The following is a 21625-nucleotide window of genomic DNA, read 5'->3' as shown; positions in this document are numbered from 1 at the left end:
CGCTCGCAATTTGAAAAAGGAATATTTCGCAAAACGGCAATGGAAACGCATTTACAGTCACAATCGATTAAACAGCCAAAATCCCACAAAATTCCATTGCCGTGATTTGTCGCGAGAGGACAGAATTCAGTTTTAGTCACATAACATCGGTTAATGGAAACTCCGTCATTTCGCAGTACAACTGTACAATCTACATTTATAAAATAGCGTCAAAGTTTTGCGCAAATCTGTAATGGAAAAGCAGCTATTGTTTTTTCCTCAGTATAACTGCCTTTGATTATTACTGATGAGCTCATAGACAGTAGCTTATTTCCATTTCCCTTTAAATTGTGAATTAAATTTGCCTAATTAGGTGCATTTCCATTACAGATTTGCACAAAACTTTGGTGATATTTTATAAATGTCGATTAGAAAGTATTGTGAATTTTTTTTCCAATTGCGATTAGTCATGGCAATGTTTTTTTGTAGGTATTTTGGACTATATTTAATTAAATGTGACCTATAAACGTGAAAAAAAAAAATCCATTGGTGTTTTGTGGAATATTCCTTTTTCAAATTGCCTGAAAAACATCCTCGTGCGAGCATAAAAATTAAACTTTCTAATTGCGAATTGAAAATTTGCCCAATGGAAATGCGTCAAACTCCCACATATCGCAAAAAAGTTTTTACGCTCGTAATTTTTTTTTCGCATTTACAGTCACAGTCGATTTAACAGCCAAAATTCCATTGACATGACTTATCGCAAGAGGACAAAATTCAGTTTTAGTCACATAACAGCGGTTAATTTTGCAATACTTTTTTTTATCACGTTTATAAAATAGCATCAAAGTTTTGTGCAAATCTGATCTTGAAATCTTGATTATTACTGATGCGATCATAGACAGTAGCTGCTTTTCCATTACCCTTTAAATTGCGGCTTGAAAATACGCCTAATTAGGTGCATTTAGATTACAGATTTGCGCAAAACTTTGGCGATGTTTCATAAACGTTGATTAAAATATATTGCGAAATGACGTTTCCATTAACCAATGTTATGCGACTAAAACAGATTTTTCCCCCTCTCGCGATAAGTCATGGCAATGGATTTTTGAGGGATTTTGGCTATATAACATCGGTTAATGGAAACGCTGTCACTTCACAATACTTTTTAATCGACATTTATAAAGTATCGCCAAAGTTTTGCGTAAATCTGTAATGGAAATGCACCTAGTGGCAGCTTTAACAGGCTGCATTCAAACTAATGCACATATCTATTTCAATATATCAGATGTTTTGTCTGGACTGTTTGTACATCAGTTTCGTATAAAAGTATTCACAAATGCAAATGCATTTAACCTCAGCCTCAATTGATCTTTACGACGAACAAACACAAAGCATACGTGAAAGTCTGTCAGTGTGTTTCATGCATCAAATAGCACTGCATTCATGGGTGTCAGTGAAAAACAACATTCATTTTGATGCATTTATGTTATTTAGTGTTAGATTTTTTTTGGTTTGTTTAAATGTATGTGCCAAATTTGAAAAAAAAGAAAATGGCACAATCTAGTAAAAAATGGTAAAAAATTTAAATTTGAAGCCTTGCTGATTGAATGAATGCCTATTAGCAAATATTGCATCATTTTATAGTCAAATGGCCCTAGGTTAAAAAAAGTTTTAATGGGTTTCAACGTGGACATTTTTGTCCTGAAGTTCCTGAGTGTGAGTATTTTTTGTACGGAGGGTAAAACTGATTTTTTTGAAGGAAATGAGGGTGAAAGATTAAAATTTCAATAAAAATAAACACCTGAGCCAAAATGTATGCAGTTGGCATTAACACAGACACTCTTATAACACAAAACAAAACTGAAATGGATAATAAGGTCACACAAGGGTTAATTGAAGACTCACAGAACACAGCTGTGTTGCACATGTAATCCAGCAGAATATAATAAAATGCTATACACCTTGAATTACACAGCAAGCATTATGAACATAAACATCTGGACGAAGCACAAGCCAATGACAATGTTTTTTTATTTTATATAAAGTGTTAGGTCGAGAAAACAGTTCTGACATCTGCAGTCTGCGCCAAGTTGCCTTTAGCTTCACATGTAATAATCACACGCAGTAAACTCTACAGTGCTGAATACAGTCGCTGGTCTTTGACCGGTTACCTCAGGTCCTCTTGTTAGGGTTTTGGTTACTGAGTTCAGCATCACAATTGAGTGACAAGCAGAACTACACAACTTTACTGAAGTCACATCGTCAGTGCATATCAGCGATCTCAGAATGATTCCCAGCAGCTGAGCACAGACAAGATACAGAGGGGAAATACTGAAAATGCATGTACATGTTGGACTAGTTTCCCTCAAAGCTTCTTAAAGGGATAGTTTACCCAAAAACTCAGCCTCAACGTACGTTTCTGTCGTCTGTTGAACTTAAAAGACATTTAGAATAATGATAATCAAAGAGTTGTTGATAGCAAAGAAACTCATACAGGTTGGGAACATGATGACAGAGTTTTCATTTTTAGGTGAACTGTCCCTTTAAGATTTTCAATGTTACAGAATGCAATGATAAAGCATTCATGTCTGGGAAAAATCTTTTTGATGCAAGTACATGACTCCAAGTTTCTTCTGTTAAACCAAAAAGACATTTAGTATAATGATAATCAAAGAGTTATTGTGCAAAGACAACTTGTACAAAGAAACTCTTACAACGAGACGACAGAATTTTCATTTTTAGGTGAACTATCCCTTTAAGATGTTACAGAATTTAATGACAAAACATTCCTGTGTTGAGAAAAGTGTTTTGCGACAAGTACATGGCCTTTAAAAGATTTGCATTGATATTTCATTATCCTTTCAAATTTTCATTAATGCAAAAAAAAAAGAAAAAAAAAAAAGTCCAGACTAAATGATTTTATTACAATCATCAATTCAGGATAACAAACATGTTTTTTTTTTTTCACATCACAGCAGCTACTAAAAAAACCGAGGCCATTTAATCATGAAAATAAATGTCAAAATCGTAATGGTCCGAAAATGTGCTCTATTTTCTCTATTTTCTGTGCAAAATATAAGTTCCTTTGAATTATGATCTGGACATGCTCTTGATCATTTTCATGAGATTTCCCCCGATGACAGACATCCTCCAACCCATAGAGGGCGATATGGAGCCATTATGGAGCCTCTGGAGGTTGAGTATCTGAGCTGACTTTATTAATCAGAATGAGTCCAGGAGAGGAGCAAATGCAGGAACGATGCACGTGAAACGGATGGAGGCAGGAGATGGACACAGTATAAAAGAGAGGATGAGGTGAGGACGAGAGAAGGAGAAAAGGTTAAAAAGACGAGGGGAATACTGCACAACTCTGTCCTACAGGATGAAGGGCAGGATGGGGGAGCGGAGCGTGGGATAGTCGCGGAACTCCTTCAGGTAGCTGCGGTGCTTTCCTTTCGCCCATACGGTCATCTGAATGAAGCCCACCAGGGTGAAGAAGGCCACGGGCAGACACTGGGTCATCAGAGTGAAGCCCAGCCACGAGCCCAGCTGCGTTTACACACACAAAGACAAGTGGAAATTCAGTTTTTGTGATTTAAAAAAAAAAAAAAAAAAGCTATTGCAGCCACAAATCATCAAACAAATGATTATATGGCTGACACATCCAGAGCTGTGTTTCCCAAAATTAGCCCAAGTAGATCATAGATATATGTGACCACTGACCACAAAACCAGTCATAAGGGTATACACATCTTTTATACTGACAGATAAATAAACAAGCTTTCCATTGATGTATGGTTTGCTAGGATAGGACAATATTTGGTCGAGATGCAACAATTTGAAAATCTGCAATCTGAGGGTGCAAAAAATTATATATATATAGATGTTGTGGACTTTCGCTCCGCCTCCCTCACATCCCTGCACCAGTAGGAAAGTCCACAACACCAAACCCCTGACGCTGATTGGTTGGAACACTGTTTGTTTATCTGTGGAAAGGTTGGTAGCGCCGATTGTTTTTTTGGCATATCTCGGACCCTAGGCTGACCAGAGAGACGCGTTTTTTTCACAGACAATTTATGGGGCAGGCAGCGAGCGGATCGTGAAGAAAGGTCAGCTGAAATTGACACTTTATGTTTTAGGCTAGAAATCGCTGATACAACCTTTAAGTAACATAAACAAAGATTTATAAATACTGTAACAAATGTATTGCTCATTGTTAGTTAATGCATTAGCTAAGGTCAACTAAGGAAGGTTACTGTAAATTACCAACATTAATGACAATTTTACGAGAGTGGGTTGTCATCATGATTAATTGCACACATAAAATAATTCATATGATTATTTCTAAATGCAAAATACATAAATACAATGATAGATTGCATTTTTTTCTTTTGATTTTTTTTGGTGTGTAATATTAATCCCTGATGTTTTTCATGAGCTTCACCCTTCAGAGGTTTGTCTTATTGATATATAACTTTGCACCTGTGACTGATTCAGAGCATCACTAACCTGATAAAACAACTATAAAAAAAATAAATAAAAAAATAACGCTGACTTTTGAAGTTACAATTACTCTCTAAATTCAATCTTGTCTCAAGATTAAATCTGTGCCAGAGCAGCCTAGCAGAATGATTCAGGATCTTCATCAAACTACAAATGAAAGCTGAAACTAAATCAGAACATTTAGAGAAAATGAGTTGTCAATCAAACAGCATCCAGGTTGAATCTAACCTCATAGGTGTAGTTGGGGCAGGAAACCAGCAGGAAGATCCAAGTAAAGGGGTTTTTAGTTGGATATGGGATCTTCCTGGTCTTAGATCCTGCAGATAGAAAAATAGCATTACTAGTGGCAGTCTAATCAATTGATAAGTCAAGAAACAGATTTTAAAGTACACATAATATATTCTAATAAATCAGTGTGAGATCTTACCTGGTGGTCGTAGATTTCTCAGGGCAATGTGGATGGAGAAGTTTCCGATCTGACAGAACTGTGGCCATAAATAAACCATTAGTCCAGTTAGTCTAGAGCTCTGACCTGAGATCAGTTCTATCATTTAGCATCTTGTATAAAAACAGATCTTACCAGGAACACGATGAGGGCAAGTCTGATCTGCTGTTCTCCATAGGCTGCAACATACACATGAGTGTGAGGCAAGTCAGCACAATTAATCAATTCATTGCTGATTTTTTTTTAAATCAGGAAAAACTAAATTAAAACAAAACATACACATGAACTGCTGTTTAAAATGTGGGGTTTGGTAAGATTAATATTTCTGAAAGTAGCTTTTTTTTTTTTTTTTAGATTTGATCAAAAATATGAAGAAAAAAAATGTGAACAGTTTTCTATTTGAATACATTTAAAAATATTTATTTCCTAGTGTTGGACATGCTACTTTGGAAATGTAATAGGGTAACTTGTTATCTGTAACCTATTTAAAATGCATTAAGTAGTGTAACTATTTCAATTAAGTTATTAAAGTAAATGTAACTGATTACGTTTGATTGCTTCATTTGTCTAAACTTAAATTTAAAGATTTTAGATTTTTTTTCTTAATTGTTTTAAACGGTTAATCAAACTTTCAAAGCAGGCAGGGTTAGCCTTATAGAAGTACTTAACACTGACTACTGTCAGACTCTTGAATTAAGATAATAATTATATTTTAAAGCCCAGCCACCACAAATCACCTATTTGTACTTTGAGATGGTTTAAATTTCAGATACAGATTTAAAATCATTAAATATAACAGTTTAATAGACACAATACTGATTTTGAAATCAAATCTTTGCATAGCTGGGGCATGTAACAATGCCTTTGGGGGGAGGGGTAATAATTTAAAGCCAAAAAAATTAAAATAAAAAAAATAAAATAAAAAAAACACAAACCCAAATAGTGTCATAAACTCCTGAAACATTGGCATCTCCAACCCGATCTCACAAACATTTGTACATATTTTTCGAGGTGGCCGATTCGCCAACACATGTTGTGCAAAATTGTACATAAGATGGATTTTACATGCAAATGTACAGTGCCTTGCAAAAGTATTCATACCCCTTTATCTTTTCCCCACATTGTTTTGTTGCAGCATTTTGTTAAACTGCTCTCCATTAGTTTTTTTTCCCACATCAATTTACACTCCATATACACAATAATAATGACAAAGCAAAAACCAGATTTGCAAATTTTACAAATTGATTAAAAATAAAACACTGAAATAAGTACTTTGCATAATTGCATAAGTATTCATACCCTTAACTCAGTACATAGTTGAAGCACCTTTACAGCCTCAAGTCTTTTTGGGTCTGATGCGACAAGCTTTGCACATCTGCATTTGGCAATTATCTGCCATTCTTTGCCTCACCTTTTCACCTCTCAAGCTCTGTCAGCTTGGATGGGGGCTGGCAGACATTTTCTAGAGTCCTAGTTGTTCCAGTCGTCTTCCATTATGGAGAATGCTTCTGTGAACCTTCAATGCAGCAGATTTGTTTCTGAACTCTTCCCTAGATCATTGCCTTAACGCAAGTCTGTCTCTGAGCTCTACAGGCAGTTATCTTGACCTCAGGACTTGGTTTTTGCTCTGATTTGCATTTTCAGCTGTTAGACCTTTTCTGAGAGGTGTGTGCCTTTCTAAATCAGACTCACTCAAATTAATGTGCCACAGTTTAACTCCACTCCAAGTGTAGTAACATCTAGAAGCAATACCCAGACAAGGGTATGAATACTTATGCAACAGGATCTTTTCAGTTTTTTATTTTTAATAAATTTCCACAAATGTTAAAAACCTTTTTTTTTTGCTTTTCCATTATGGAGTAGGGAGTGTAGATTGATGTGGGAAAAAAAGTAATTTAAAGCAGTTTAACATAAGGCAGCAACATAACAAAATGTAAAAAAAATATGAAGGGGTATGAATAATTTTGCAAGGCACTGACTGCTCTAAAATATGTACAATGCAATTTTGGAAAAAACAAACAATCACATCTGCATATGTGTGAAATTTTCAGATACTCCCCAACACTGTTTATTTCTGCAATTATTTAGTATAATAAAGTGTGTCGACTCACTTGGTGGCGTGTACAGCGGGTGGTTGATGTAATAAGCCATCCAAGCTGCAAATCCCCAGTAGTATGTGCAGTTCTGCAAAACACACGCGCGCGCACACACACAAAAAAATCAGATCAGACGCATTTTGATAGGAAAGAATGACGAATGGGGGAAAAAAGTAAATAAAAATGAAAAAAATCGCATACGAAAATTTCAGACCCAGTGTGCAATGACCTAAACTGTCATGAACCGGAATACACAGAGTAGACGCAGATTTAGACAAAAGCATTTCAAGCTGGGGTCATTTAAAGCCCTTTGAAGCTGCATTTTGGAAGTTCAAACCATAGAAGTCCACTATACGGAGAGAAATCCTGAAATGTTTTCCTCCAAACATTTTTTTTTTTTTTTTTTACAACTGAAGACAGACATGTATAAACAATATCTTGGATGGCAAGGGGGTGAGAAAATTACCTGTACATTTTTGTTCAGGTAATTTACATTTGGGGTGGCAGAATGTGAAATTTCTAGATTTCTGTTGTATTAAAAAAAAATATATATATTTCTGTACTAAAAGTCATGACTCCACATGCTCATGCTGTGATTTCTCGCAGGTCCAGTTCAGGGCAGCCTGTTATTATTTGGAACAAAATCAAAGCAAATTTTGAGAAGAAAAGCACAAGTGCAATTCTTTGGTTATTAAGAACCCCCTCTTTATATTTGTACAATGCACACCAAATCTGAAGAAAAATGATATTGTTGTCAACAATCCAGCTTTTGTGTTTACATCAATCACAAGGAGCTGTTTCTCTCACCTTGAAGATGTTGCGGAGAGGCATAGTCCCGTGCGAGAAGCGATGGACAAACAGCGTTTCCAGGAGTCTCTTCACGTAGTGGAAGGAGTGACACATACATGCCAAACTAGAGCAATAAAAACACATCAACCCTCTTCAGCACTGTGCAAAATGTCACAGAATAGACACTAGACTTATGATTAGCAGATAAGAGATCAAAGATGTTTCTTTATTTTTATAACATGGCTATAAACGAAAAGCATTTTATACCGTTTCTGTACTTACTGTACAACCCAGTGTTTGCTGGTGGTAAAGTCGTATTTAGGCGCATAAATAAACGGCACTCGGAAGTAAAACATCAGATAGATGAGCAGAGGGCCGGCGTACTCTGTCAGGAACACCTTAAAGAGAGATAGCAACAGAACAGAAGCATTATAAAATGCTCATGAACTTTCTTCCACTCAGTTTCTCTCCTGTAGGAAGTGCGTTCATGTTTCCAGGTTATAAATATCTCATGCTCTCACAGAGATAATGTGACAGTCAGACTGTAAACGCACTGGTTAAGAGAGACAGATTAACAGATAAACACTGACATTAAGCACATATAACAACATAATTAAGCCAAACTACGGCATTAGACACAAGCTCTCAATAAAGTTCATCAAAGCAGTTAGGAAACATCCAAACAGTATTTTCCATAAAATAAATATTTTTTTTTTTCATGTGAAACGTGCTGCAACTGGTAATGCAAAGCAACTAAATGCAATTAACAATTAACATGCTGCTAGCTTAGGTTTGCATTTATGATAAAATACTCTTACAATGAATACATTTATGTTTAATTTGTATTCAAATTATTTGTTTCAGTTCTAAATAGTGTTACATTTAAAGGATTTGTTTTATAGTGTGAACTGAAGCTCTGGGGATGCACAATATTATCGGACTGATATTGGCATCGGCCGATAATGGCTTTAAATGTAAATATCGGCATTGGCCGATATGAAAAATTATGCCGATATGTCTTGCCGATAAGAAGAACATGTAAACTAAATTAGCTAAATTACAAAAATAAACAAATAAAAATTACAAACACGACACTTGCAAATTAAATAATTTTATATATACTGATTTATTCATTAATGTGTAATATTTTACATATTTTTTAAACAAATTATGACTCTAAAAGATTTTCAGAATTTTTACAACTATTTTGCTTTAGACCATCTACAAATGCTAAATAGTAAAATAGTTTGCATAATAACGTTAAAGTGAAAAAAATACTGTGAACCAGGGTTGCCAGGTCTAAGTAACAAAACCAACCCAACTGCTAATCAAAACTAGCCCAGTTGTGTTTTTGTGTTGTTTTCCTCTCTGTCAGGAATTGCACTTCATCGAAATTGCATTTGCACTTTAACCACAAACGAAAAAACAACCTCTGGCAACTGGATGCACCAAATGTTCGGCAACCGAAATTATTCAGCCGAAAACCGAAAGAGTTTTTTTTTTTTTTTTTGCTCTTTTCATCCAAATTCTTTCGGTTGCCGAACATTCGGTGCAAAAGTTAAATTGTGGTTTGTTGGTAGGCTGTGTCTACTAGAATGTTAAAAAATATTCAGTGTTAAGTAAATATTTTTAAATAGTTTTTTTGTAATTGTTGTTTATTTTTGAAAAGCAAGAGAAAAAAAATGGTAAAAAGCACATTTTGGCTATTTAATGTAGGCAATGGTGAAGAAAATTGGCAAAATACATGGGGGGAAAAAACATGAAAAACCATGTTTGGTAATAAGCCTTCGGCCCAGGGTTTAATTTTGTTCAGCTTCAGCAAAGTATTTTCATTTCAGTGCATCACTACTGGCAACAATGTAAAAGTAGCCCAATTGGGTGGGAAAACCAACACTGCTGGAGTTTCATATGGAGTTGCATATTGTCTAGCTACAAAAGTTGAAATATTTCAATGCAAACTAAGCTCAAACCATAACCAAAAAGGTTATGCATACAGAGTATGACCTCCACATATGTAGCATTCTTACTAATCCATTGCAAACAATTGGAAACTTCTGGTCTGTAGCTTGTTATTTGTCAGAGAAAGTGTAAAAATGTATTAGCTTTAATGGTGTGCGTGTGTGTGTGTGGTCTCTCACCGTGACCCAGCTGATCTGAGCACCCAGGTCTCTGAAGTAGAAGGTCGCTGTTGTTCCCACAGGCAGGTGCTGCAGCACATCCTCGTCCTTCAAAGATTTTCCCTCTGCACAACGAACCCATAATGCATTAGCAAACTCCCACTAATAGAAAGCATTATCTACTGTACAACGATCTCCATCATATTTAGGCCCTTTCACTAGATTTATAATAACTTGACCACCAGAACCATAATGTGTTGATTCTGCAGCTAATCTATGAAAACAGAGACCTACAGCACAAACAACTTGTGTAATCTTAAAGAAGCAGCTGGAACTTTCACAGCACAAACGTCTTATTATGTGGTCAAAAGATAATAGACTCACACTAAACAAAAGTTTAATACATACTGGGATCCAAACGAATGGATTGTCGGGCCGGGTACCACTGAGGGTCTGAAACAAATATACAAGAAAACAATTACAATACTATATATAAATATGTACACATTTTAAACACACTTCAATTTGAGTTTCGGGTTGGTAAGATATTTTTAATATTTGTTGAAAGACATCTGCTCACCAAAGCTGCATTTATTTTGTTAAAAATACAGTAAAAACAGTAAAATTGTGATATATTATTATTATTTAAAATAGTTGTTTTCAGTCTGAATATATTGTAAAGTGTAATTTATTCCTGTGATCAAAGCTGAAATTTTAGCATCATTTACTGCAGTCTTCAGTGTCACATGATCCTTCAGAAATCATTCCAATATGCTGATTTACTGCTCAAGAAACATTTATGATTATTATCAATGTTAAAAACAGCTGTGTCGACTTAGAAACCTATTTCTGTACCATTACACATTTTTCGTTGTGACATTATTTTCATGACAATTTAACACATTTAGCCAGTAACTTTCAATTAGGGCTGCTCGATTTTGGCAAAAATCATTATCACAATTATTTTGGTCAATTTTGCAATCACAATTATTTAACACTATTATGACTGAGTCCAATACTTTATATTAGTGATTAATTTAAAGATAGCAATACAGCAGCACTTAAATAAAAATACTGAATACTTTTATGCAAGTCTAAAATAGTCTAACAATACTACAGAAATTAACTGCAATTATTTGAATGTAAAATCAAACAGCATCTTCACTGAAATAGTTAAACATGGTGTTACTTATTAAAACTACAAAAGTCATTCACTCAAGAGCAGTGTGTGATTTTTTTAATATTAAGCAGAGAGATGGCAAAAGGAATATTATTCGTTGCCGCTTTAAGAGCCAAGTCTTTATACTTTACATGTCCGTGTTCTGCTCCGACTCTGAGCGCGCACACAGAAAAGCGCAAGTTCTTACACGCTATTAAAAACACAACAAAGAAACATTGATAAATCAAGCTCGTCCCGTTTTATGAAAGTCACGTTACATGATTTTGCTGATTTGCATTGAAATTAGGCTTTTATGAAGGAGCGAAAGCACACCACTGGTAAGGAGGCGGAATGGGGTGCAATAATCGTTTCATCTCGATTACTGCATCATGATCATTTGAAGCAGAAATCGAAACCGAATTTCGATTAATTGCACAGCCCTACTCTCAATTGCTAAATGAATGCAACAACATTTTGATAAATTAGGATCTTGAAAAAGCTTGAACATATCAAATAACACAGCTTAATTAGCCAAGCGAAGATCAGAGATTGATTTATACTCACGACTCTTGTGGAACATAGACTTGATTTCCCCAATAGTGGCATTGGGCTCAACCTGCCAATCAAACAAACACCAGTTTAGAGCGCGTGTGTGTGTTTGTTTGTTTGTGTGTGTGTGTGTGTGTGTGTGTGTGTGTGTGTGTGTGTGTGTGTGTGTGTGTTTGTATGTGTGCACCTGGTATTCATCACGTTGTGGGGACCAAATGTCCCCACAAGGATAGGAATACCAGTAGATTTTGACCTTGTGGGGACATTTCTCAGGTCCCCATGAGGAAACAGGCTTATAAATCATGCACAATGAGTTTTTTTGAGGAAGTAAAAGTGTGCACAATCTCCTGTGAGGGCTAGGTTTAGGTGTAGGGTGATAGAAAGTATGGTTTGTACAGTATAAAAACCATTACGCCTATGGAATGTCCCCATAAAACATGTAAACCCAACATGTGTGTGTGTGTGTGTGAAATGAGGGGTAAATTTAGCCACAATCCCCAAGCAATGTGACTTCAGCACAACAGCTGTTCTGACAGACACAAAACACCAAACAAACAAACCCAACAACACAAACACGGCCAACTGACCAGATCTCCCAAATGACCTAAAGGTCCCGCTTTGAGTTTGACAAACCGCTGTGAGATTTTAGATGTCTGCAGCCTTTAAAAAAATGTGTTTCTTTCACAAAGCAAAAGAACTACTAAATGTGAAAGCAACTGAAAGCATAAACAACCAAATTCAAACCCATAGTGTGAAACATACAGTAAGGAGATATAAACTTTCCGAAACTTGTAAGAAACCCGTAAGTGTATTCGGCACAGTTATCCTTCCAAATCGTGCCATGTTAAGAATGAGAATCCAACTTATGAGTGTAAATAACTTAACATGCACAAAACAGCATTGGACCCCCCCTTTTACATACGTAAACCTCAAGGAATATTTTAAAATATTTTTTTTTAAATCCATGTCATGACCCCTTTAAGTACAAATGAAAATCATTTATATTACAAGAGTAGTTCACTTTCATAACAAAAACTTACAGATAATGTACTCACCTCCTTGTCATCCAAGATGTTCATGTATTTCTTTCTTCAGTCGTAGGGAAATTATGTTGTTGTTTTTTTTGAGGAAAACATTTCAGGATTTCTCCCCATATAATGGACTTCTATGGTGCCCCCGAGTTTTAACTTCCAAAATGCAGCTTCAAAGGGCTCTAAACAATCACAGCCGAGGAAAGAAGGGTCTTCTCTAGCAAAACGATTGGTTATTTTCTAAAAAAAAACAATTACAATTAATATACATTTTAACCTCGAATGCTCATCTAGTCTAGCTCTGTGTGTACTCTGTGTAGAGATAAATTATATAAATTGTAAAGGTTTTTAGAAAATAACCAATCCTTTTGCTAGATAAGACACTTCTTCCTCGGCTGGGATCATTTAGAGCCCTTTGAAGCTGCACTTAAACTGCATTTTGGAAGTTGAACTCGGGGGCACCATAGAAGTCCATTATACGGAGAGAAATCCTGGAATATTATCGTCAAAAAACATAATTTCCTTACCACTGAAGAAAAAAAAGACATGAACATCTTGGATGACAAGTGGCTGAGTACATTATCTGTAAATTTTAGTTCTGAAAGTGAACTATTCCTTTAATGCATCTGTCTGAGCCGCCACTTTCCCGCCAAAAAAGTTTCAACTGTTCAGTTTTTGGAACTACTCTATTTGAATCTTTCATTCCATGTATAACGTCATCATTGCAGGCTCACAACATTAGTAGGCAGTGACTTCACAGGGGAAGCGGCAGTTAATCCAAGGACATACGCGTGCAATCCTCGATAATCCCGCAGGGTAGATCCTGACATTCTAGAGGCCTCATTACAGGCACCTCCTTACAGGGACGACTACAGAAAGACCTGGAGCCACCAGACGCTCAGCTCCCTGCAAGAGTACACCACTACTCTGAGCCCAGAGCACATGGCCAGGACAGTTTCTATAGATAGCACACTTCTAGGGATGAGGATTGTACAGTGGAAAAACCACGTGCATTCATCTGAAAATAATCAAGAGCAATTAAAGAGCGAATTGGCTTAAGCTAATGGTTACAAGGTGGCATTTACAAATAATGATTTTAGGTTGAAATTTGAAATGGTCACCATTACTATTCACTGTAAAAAGTTGTCACCAGCTTCAACTTAAAAACTTAAGTTTAGCAGCTGCCTTAAAATTTTAAGTTAAAGCAACTTACGTCATTTCAACTCACAAGTTAAATCAACTCATTTTTTGTAATAAGTTAAAATGACTTGTAGTTTTGAGCTGATTTAACTTAATGTTTAAGGCAGCTGCTGAACTTAGGTTTTTAAGTTGAATCTGGTGAAAACGTTTTACAGTGCACTTATGTTATTATTAGTTATTTACACATTTTATATTTCAGCAGTTTAGAAATTGCTCAAAACTAAATAATAATAATAATAATGAGTTCTCAAAATAAACATTGACTGAAGTTGCATTTAAAAAATAGATATTTTATTTCACCCCGATGCTGAAACCACATTTCTAATTGTCATTTAGTTTAAGTACTAAATAAATCATTAAAGATATACAAAAACACATCTGAATTACTTAAACTTTCAAAATAAAATGCAAAAAACATAACTCATTTAAATAAATAAACATTACAATAGCATATTAATGATACTAAAAAACACTTCTGCAGCACCACTCATTTTTTCAAATAAAGCATGTGCTTTATACAGAAGAAAACGTTTTAGGAGTTGAATAATGCACGGGGCATGTCAAATATCACAAATATGCACTGTAAAAAGTTTTCACCAGATTCAGCTTAAAAACCTAAGTTCAGCAGCTGCCTTAAGTTTTTAAGTTGAATCAGCTTGAAACTACCAGTCATTTTAACTTATTACAATAAAAATGAGTGATACAATTTGTGAGTTTAAAAGACTTAAGTTGATTTAACTTAAAATCTTAAGGCAGCTGCGAAACTTAGGTTTTTAAGCTGAATCTGGTGAAAAATTTTACAGTGTGTGAATGTAAAAGCATTTTCTTACCTTGTCCAGGAAGCAGAGCTTGTCCTTCGTCTTGGCGTCCAGAATCTCCACCTCGAAAAAGACCACAGCTTTCTTAGTCTTTTTAGCAGGTTTGCGTTTGGCAGGGGCGGGGGGTCCGGGCGCTGGGGCCACGGCTCCGTTCTGAGCCTTTTTGGGCTGGGTGGCCTCTAAAGCCAAGGTGTCCATATTGTCTGTTTTATTTATCCACTTTCTCTGAGTTTTAAACTCCTTTCCTGTCTTAGTCCCTCTTTCACCTCCAAAACGAGTGTGGGACGGGAGCTTTACTGTCAGCTGTGGAAATAAATCTGTGTCTGTTCCCCCACCCCTATTTCTCTCTCTCTCTCTCTTTTTAACAAGACCCTCCCATTTCTCTGTTGTTACTCTCTTGTTCATCATACATTTGTTCCCCGACCCCCCTAAAAACTCATGTAGAAACAAATCAACAAAAGTTGGATCTCTTTCTCTCACTCACATGAACTTAAAATTTCTTCTTTACTCTTTTTCTTTGAAACCTCCAAAGGAAACGTGACTCCCCACCAGTCATCCCAGTATGTGCTAATTATAACTTGCCTTGTGGACGCACACATACGAAAGCCAGGGCATCTCCTCATCATAGACCGGAACCAATATTTACACAAACTCAACATTATCACATACAGGGTCACATTGCAGACTGCTTGAAGTTTGCACCCTTGTCCAGTTTAGTCATACACTATTCTCACAACAACATGTCTAGGTCATATCCTCCGGACTACCAACTATGGAGATTTCTCTGAGACCTTACATGTCACAGTTTAAGTCTGGATGTCCTATACAGAGCACATTCAGGGCTTTTCAGAGATACCAAATGTTTGGAAGTTTCACTATGACCACTCTCTCTCATTGGTCTTTAAAAATGGCTGACATTAATTTAGTGGTCACATTTAACACATTACGGAAAATAATATTTTGTAATGATCATTTAAATCGGAATAACTTTCACATTGTTTCTCATAAAACAACATCTTGTGAAAATGTTATGGGGTTTCAAATTAAAATGTAAATTTCTGTTATAAAAACGGGACATTTATTTCAGGCATGTCCACTGTAGAGGACACCAAGACTTGGTGCATGTTTATTACACATTTTGGAAAACACAACAAGTGAATAGGGAAAGAAATTGTATTTCAATATTGCTATGAACTATTAGATGTTATGAAAATCTTGACAGTTATTACTCTCATTATTACACTTATTTGTTCATTTTATCTACAAACACATTATATACGTTTTATAGATGCATTGTTTATAATGGGAAAACCTGTTCATGGCCATTTTACACACATTTTGCATAAAGAAAAATGGTTTATCAAATCATTCTATTATATCTTTTAAATAAATGGTTGAGAATCATCTTTATATAAAGTTTGGTATAAAAAAATAAAAATCGATTTGTGATTAAAACAAACAAATTGGACTGTTTTTGCCTTTTTATGTCTATTCATGTCTTTTTATTTATTTATTTATTTTAACTATTGTTAAAGTCTTGGCGTCCTCTACAGAGGATGTAGCATAACATATGAATAAAATATAATTTTTCAAAAATTGTAGTTTTCAATTTTGTTCTTATACTAAAATTTCAAAACAATTTTTTCTGGTATAGTCAGGAGGATATTTCAAACCCCAACAAAAGAAAAAGAAAATAGATACAGTTTGAAAAAATAATAACAATACATTTCAACTAAATCTCCGATTCTCATTATTTGCAATAATTCCAATATACAATTATAAACAATAACGATGATGCATAATTTCACTTTGGTTTGACAGATTTCCGTTGGTTTGTCGGTAGCGCGCTCAGTTCGGGGACGCGCGTTTTAGGGGGGAGGGAGACACAGATTATTAATAACTTAGAAAGGCATGAGCAGATGACATTAGAGGAAATACCCACTGCAATGAGAGAAACTCCAACTCCAAAAGAAAGAACTGCGTGGAACACAACCAGCATTCTTTTAAAGTTTACTTTGAAGCGAAATACCTCATTACAGACAATTAAAAGACGTCAGGAACGCCGTTCAACTCCTCAGTGTGTTTGAACACTGAATCAACGGACGTGAGTCGCTTTCCCGCGCTTATTACATGGACATAACTAACATAAATGTATACATTTTTGCGATTGTGCCTAATTATATCAGTTTTGTGTCTTTTTTTAATGTATTAGTTACTTATTCACGCTTAATTATCTGAATTCTGTCTCAGAGATATTTAAAACGTCGTGGCGCCCTCTTGTGGTCATCATAAACATTGCTTATGTCAATTTTATCAACGAAGACTTTGACCGAACCTGTTCCAAATGTTCAGTGTACATCAGTTACATCAGCGTATAAAATGTCATTAACCCTTGTGCGACCTTATGGACATTTTTTTTCCATTTCAGTTTTGTTTTTTGTTATAAGTGTGCCCGTGTTAATGCCAACTGCATACATTTTGGCTCAGGTGTTTATTTTTATTGAAATTTTAATATTTCACCCCTATTTCCTTAAAAAAAAAAATAAAAAAATCAATATACCCTCCGTACAAAAAATACTCACACTCAAGACTTTAAGGTCAAAAATGTCTACATTGAAACCCAAGCAATTTTTTAACCCAGGGCTATTTGACTATAAAATGATGCAATATTTGCTAATAGGCATTCATTTTATCAGCAAGGCTTCAAGTTTTACATTTTTACTAGATTGTGCCATTTTTCAAATTTGGCATATACATTAAAAAAAAAGAAAGAAAGAAATCTAACACTACATAAAATACAAATGTCTCGAAATTAATGTTGTTGTTCTTTACTGACACACCCAAGAATCTAATAAGCAAAGAAAACAAATTCTGCTAAGCATTTAGTATATGGAATTTACGACTATTTTTATTTTCTTTTTTTTTTTTCATAAAAAAAAAAAAAAACACCTTTAGCATTATGCAAACAAACCAGCATTTAAAGGGTTACAATTCTGAAAATTAATGAGTTTGGTATCTATGGATAGAACAAATGATGGTTAAAAAAAAAAAAATTAATAAATCTTTTTTATGACAGTTTTTGGACATTTTTCACCTATGTGTAACTTTTTTTTTTTTTTTTTTGACGCACAAGGGTAAAAGACATGTCTTAGTTAGATTTGATATGCACTATTAACACATAATCTACCTACTTCCGGGTTTATGGAGAGCAGAGCTGTTACATGATTCTCTACAACCAAAGTCTCCTTTGAACGTTGATTTAGTCACTACTCACCGTCATACCTTTGTTTTTTGGTATTAGAAAACAACTTCATTGTGTTTACTGAAACACTGAATGCGTTAAATCACTAATCGGTCAAGTGCACACGAGGTTGGCACTCAAAATACATCTCGTTTGTGAAAGGCCATTGATGTTTTACACTTATCTTGAAACTGAATTTAATTGTAGCAACCACCTCTTATGTTGCAATCAATACTCCTATTGCACATACAGTGTTGTAATGTGGGACAGGGGTTGTTTGAGAGGCTGCTGAGATGCGCCATGACTCTCTAGGTCCCTGGCTGCAAACCACAGCTTGAGGTTCACTATGCATAATAACAGAATGCTTTTGGTTCTTCTCTGATTTATTATTCTACATAGCAAGAAATATTGTCCGGTTAGGCCGAGGTGACTGTCACACTAGCGTTAGCGTGTTCTCTAATCTGCAACATCAGTGCTGTCATTGTAACGCGTGAAGTTCATTCATTTCCATGCAGCACGATCATTTCTCCATTTCAAAAGCAGGTAAACGCGTCTGTAAACGCTTATACAATCTGATTAAGTCTGAAAATCAGTTATAAAATCTTACCTCGTAGTGCTTCATTTTTGCAGTTTGAATGGCTTATCCCAGCCAGGTGAGAGACAAGCACGAAGTCCAATCAAGAAGAACGGAAGATGCCGCACATCCAATGAACAAAGAGTGGTGAGCGTTTGCCAACAAATGCAGAGACCTGCGCTCGATCCTGTCATTGGCTGAAACGCATCAGATACGCCTTTTCGACTAGAAACCAATCGGAGTCCGACTACTTGACAGAAGAAACGTTGAGCAAACATTATGAGCGCCGCCTAGTGTTGATGTGAGGCGAAAACATGCGGCTGAAACACTCGATTGTTCTGACAAAATGCTTCCGTGTGGTAGAAATGATGACAGCTGTGATTTGAGGACAACGATTCTTTGTTATAAAACAATTACGGTTGTATGAGTGTGTAAATTCCAAGCAAATTGAATTTTTTTTTTTATTTATATAAAGATTTGTCTTATATATAAGAAATGTAAAAATATAAATCTCTACAGATAGGAATTTAAAGTGTCTTATTGAGGGACAAGACTAAATAGATCAATTAATGTAGTTTTTATAACTCACCCTGATAGCACATATACATCACGGAGACATCTGTTTGACATCTCGGTTATGGATTTATATCAGATCTGCCCAAACCCTGTCAGTCTTTAAGTCTGCTTTGAAAACGTACCTTTTCTCTAAGCTAAGGCGTTCAACATTTCCTAACTTTAATTTTTCTAGATTTTTTTTCTCAACTTTAGTAGCTTTTTTTTTTTTTTTTTCATTTTTAGAATATTTATATGGTCCATTTATTACTTAAATGGCTTTGATTATTTTTTTATTTTTTTTTTTGCCTTTTTATTTTTGCTTTTGTAAAGCACTTTGGTCAACACTGGATGTTTTTAAATGTGCTATATAAATAAACTTACATCTGCAAGACATATTTTTTAGAGTGTTTGCTCATCTGCAATACATCTACAGAATGTTTCCTATCAGATGTCACATAGACATCTTGCAAACGTGTGCTATTCGGCCAGTGACTTCCCAGATAGCACAGGTATGTCTGCAAGATTTATGTTTAATCTGGAAAGCATTTGCTGTGCACAAACATCTGCCAGTTTTACATACATTCTAAATCATAAACTTCTTAAAGACATCGAATAAACGTATATTTGACATTTGATAGGAAACATCCTATTGACGTATTGCAGTGAGCAAACTCAATAACAAATACGTCTTGCAGATGTAAAAGCAGATGTCAAATAGATGTCTTTATGATGTATGTGTGCTATTAGGGTTAAAAGTAAGCTGTTAAGATGCCAAACAAATTATTACTTAACCCTCTGGGCCTCCTCATTAAGGGGTCACACTTGGCTCCCTCGCGGTCAAAAGTGACCGAAGCCTTAAAAAGTAACTTTTTTTTTTCTTCAGGAAAATCAATTAAATACATTTTTGTTCAATAATATTTTGTAATTATTATTTAGAATTTTGAGCATTTTTTGTGAATCTATGCAATATTTATACAGTTTTAATGAGCAATCTATGCAATATTTATACAGTTTTAATGAGCAATTTTTTCCCAGTAGAATTATATTTTATATTATATTTTTTAATTAATTATGTATTTATTATTTTTCAATAAATACAACATTTCACATTAAAATAGAGTAAAAGCATTTAAAATCTATTTTTTTAAAGTGAAAATTGCATCATCTAGTGGCATAAAAAATAAAAACTTGTGTAATGCCATGTAAACTCCTGTATCTCCCTATATACATATATACAGGGGCTTTGGGATTCCTATTGTTTTTTTCTTTTTACTGTTTCTTCATTTTATTAGGCTTTGCATTTAGAAATATATTCAGACATTCTAAAAGATACATTTTGGCAAGGTTTCGATATTTTTTTGATTGGATAAATATCAGGTTTAGCGTTTTTCTGCTTATTTCTTTGTGTCTGTGTGTGTGTCTGTGTGTGTGTGTGTGCGCGCGTGTGTGCGCGTGTGTGTCAGTTCTGTACTTTTGTTATTTTAGAGTGTCAGTCCTTGCTTGCTGAACACTTGTACTCACATAGCTAATGCAACAAAAGTCACCAAGTGTCATCTCATTCTGATGAAGCTACGATTTTTAAAAATTCAAAACATAAAATTTTTCGGTCAAAAATGACCGAAGAGGCCCAGACCTTGACATCCTACATTTTTTGGAAAATGTAAAAAAAAAAAAAAAAATAGAAACAAAGAATGTTTTAAATCTATTATACCATATTCAAAATAAACTTTTAAGATATTCAATAATTCCATAGAAATTATTTTTTTAAGAATCTAGAACAATTCCAGGAAATGTATATATTAAGCAAGTACAATCATTCTTTCACAATGTCCACATTCCGAAACAAGGAAGGAACGAAGAAGAAAAAATCATGGTACATGAAAGATCTCATCATATTTCTTCTTCTTCAAAAAAAAACAAAACCTACATTTTTAGTATTAATTATTCTGAGTGATTTGACTGAATGCCCTAAGAAATCTAGAGTAGGTATCTTCTAAAGAACCCTTAAAAAGGACATTTTCCCACAAGGATAAGAAGGTTAACAGATAACATCTTAAATGTGTAAATTACAGTTCAAATGAATCTTGGAAAAACAATAAGAACTCAAAGTGATGAAACATTAGGCCTACTTGAAAAATAAATGACAGAGGTCTTCACTTTCATTCTTACAAAAGGTGCATTTGTCAGCTACATCACAGTATTTGGATTAAAGTGCATTACAAGAGTATGCAGAATTTTAAAATTATTTAATTTTATTAGGTATGCAATATTTATATGGTAATAAAAGCCCTTTTGGATGAGCCTAATTGAGTTTTGAGATTCAGAGAGCAAATGCAACTTTTTTTTTTTTTAATGAATGCAAGAAAGAATAGTTGACAGATTGTTTGCACATATTTACGAAGTAACAGGGATATACATTATGTCAACTGAAATAAAGGTGTTAAGAATACAAGAGAAAAGCATGAGAAAAAAACAACACAAAAAAAGACACCTAAGCATCAATTATACAAATCAAAGTAATTACAAAATTCTTCTAGCTTTCTTATTTTGTGGCAACGAAATGGTA

The 21625-nt window shown here is 34.8% G+C and overlaps 1 protein-coding gene across 2 annotated transcripts; it reads right to left on the bottom strand.

Annotated features, from left to right (window-relative positions):
* Nucleotides 1–1995: 1995 nt before the first annotated feature.
* tecrb (trans-2,3-enoyl-CoA reductase b) lies at nt 1996–18652 on the bottom strand. 2 transcript variants are annotated; one of them, XM_073842376.1, is made up of 12 exons: nt 18538–18652; nt 14702–14752; nt 11656–11707; nt 10341–10385; nt 9954–10057; nt 8098–8213; nt 7834–7939; nt 7042–7114; nt 5066–5109; nt 4913–4970; nt 4714–4802; nt 1996–3531 (listed from the first exon to the last, which is right to left on the bottom strand). In XM_073842376.1, the coding sequence occupies exons 1-12, from the start codon at nt 18550–18552 to the stop codon at nt 3358–3360; spliced, it is 927 nt and encodes a 308-aa protein (XP_073698477.1). In that variant the 5' UTR covers nt 18553–18652; the 3' UTR covers nt 1996–3357. The 2 variants fall into 2 exon arrangements, with proteins under 2 accessions (XP_073698477.1, XP_073698475.1); XM_073842374.1 differs by lacking the exon at nt 18538–18652 and having other exon boundaries at nt 14702–14982.
* Nucleotides 18653–21625: the final 2973 nt, after the last annotated feature.

The sequence above is a fragment of the Garra rufa genome, chromosome 6, assembly GCF_049309525.1.
Source record: "Garra rufa chromosome 6, GarRuf1.0, whole genome shotgun sequence".
NCBI classification, from domain to species: domain Eukaryota; kingdom Metazoa; phylum Chordata; class Actinopteri; order Cypriniformes; family Cyprinidae; genus Garra; species Garra rufa.
Note: the sequence above shows the minus strand (reverse complement) of the source record. Positions and strands in the feature narration are given on the sequence as shown.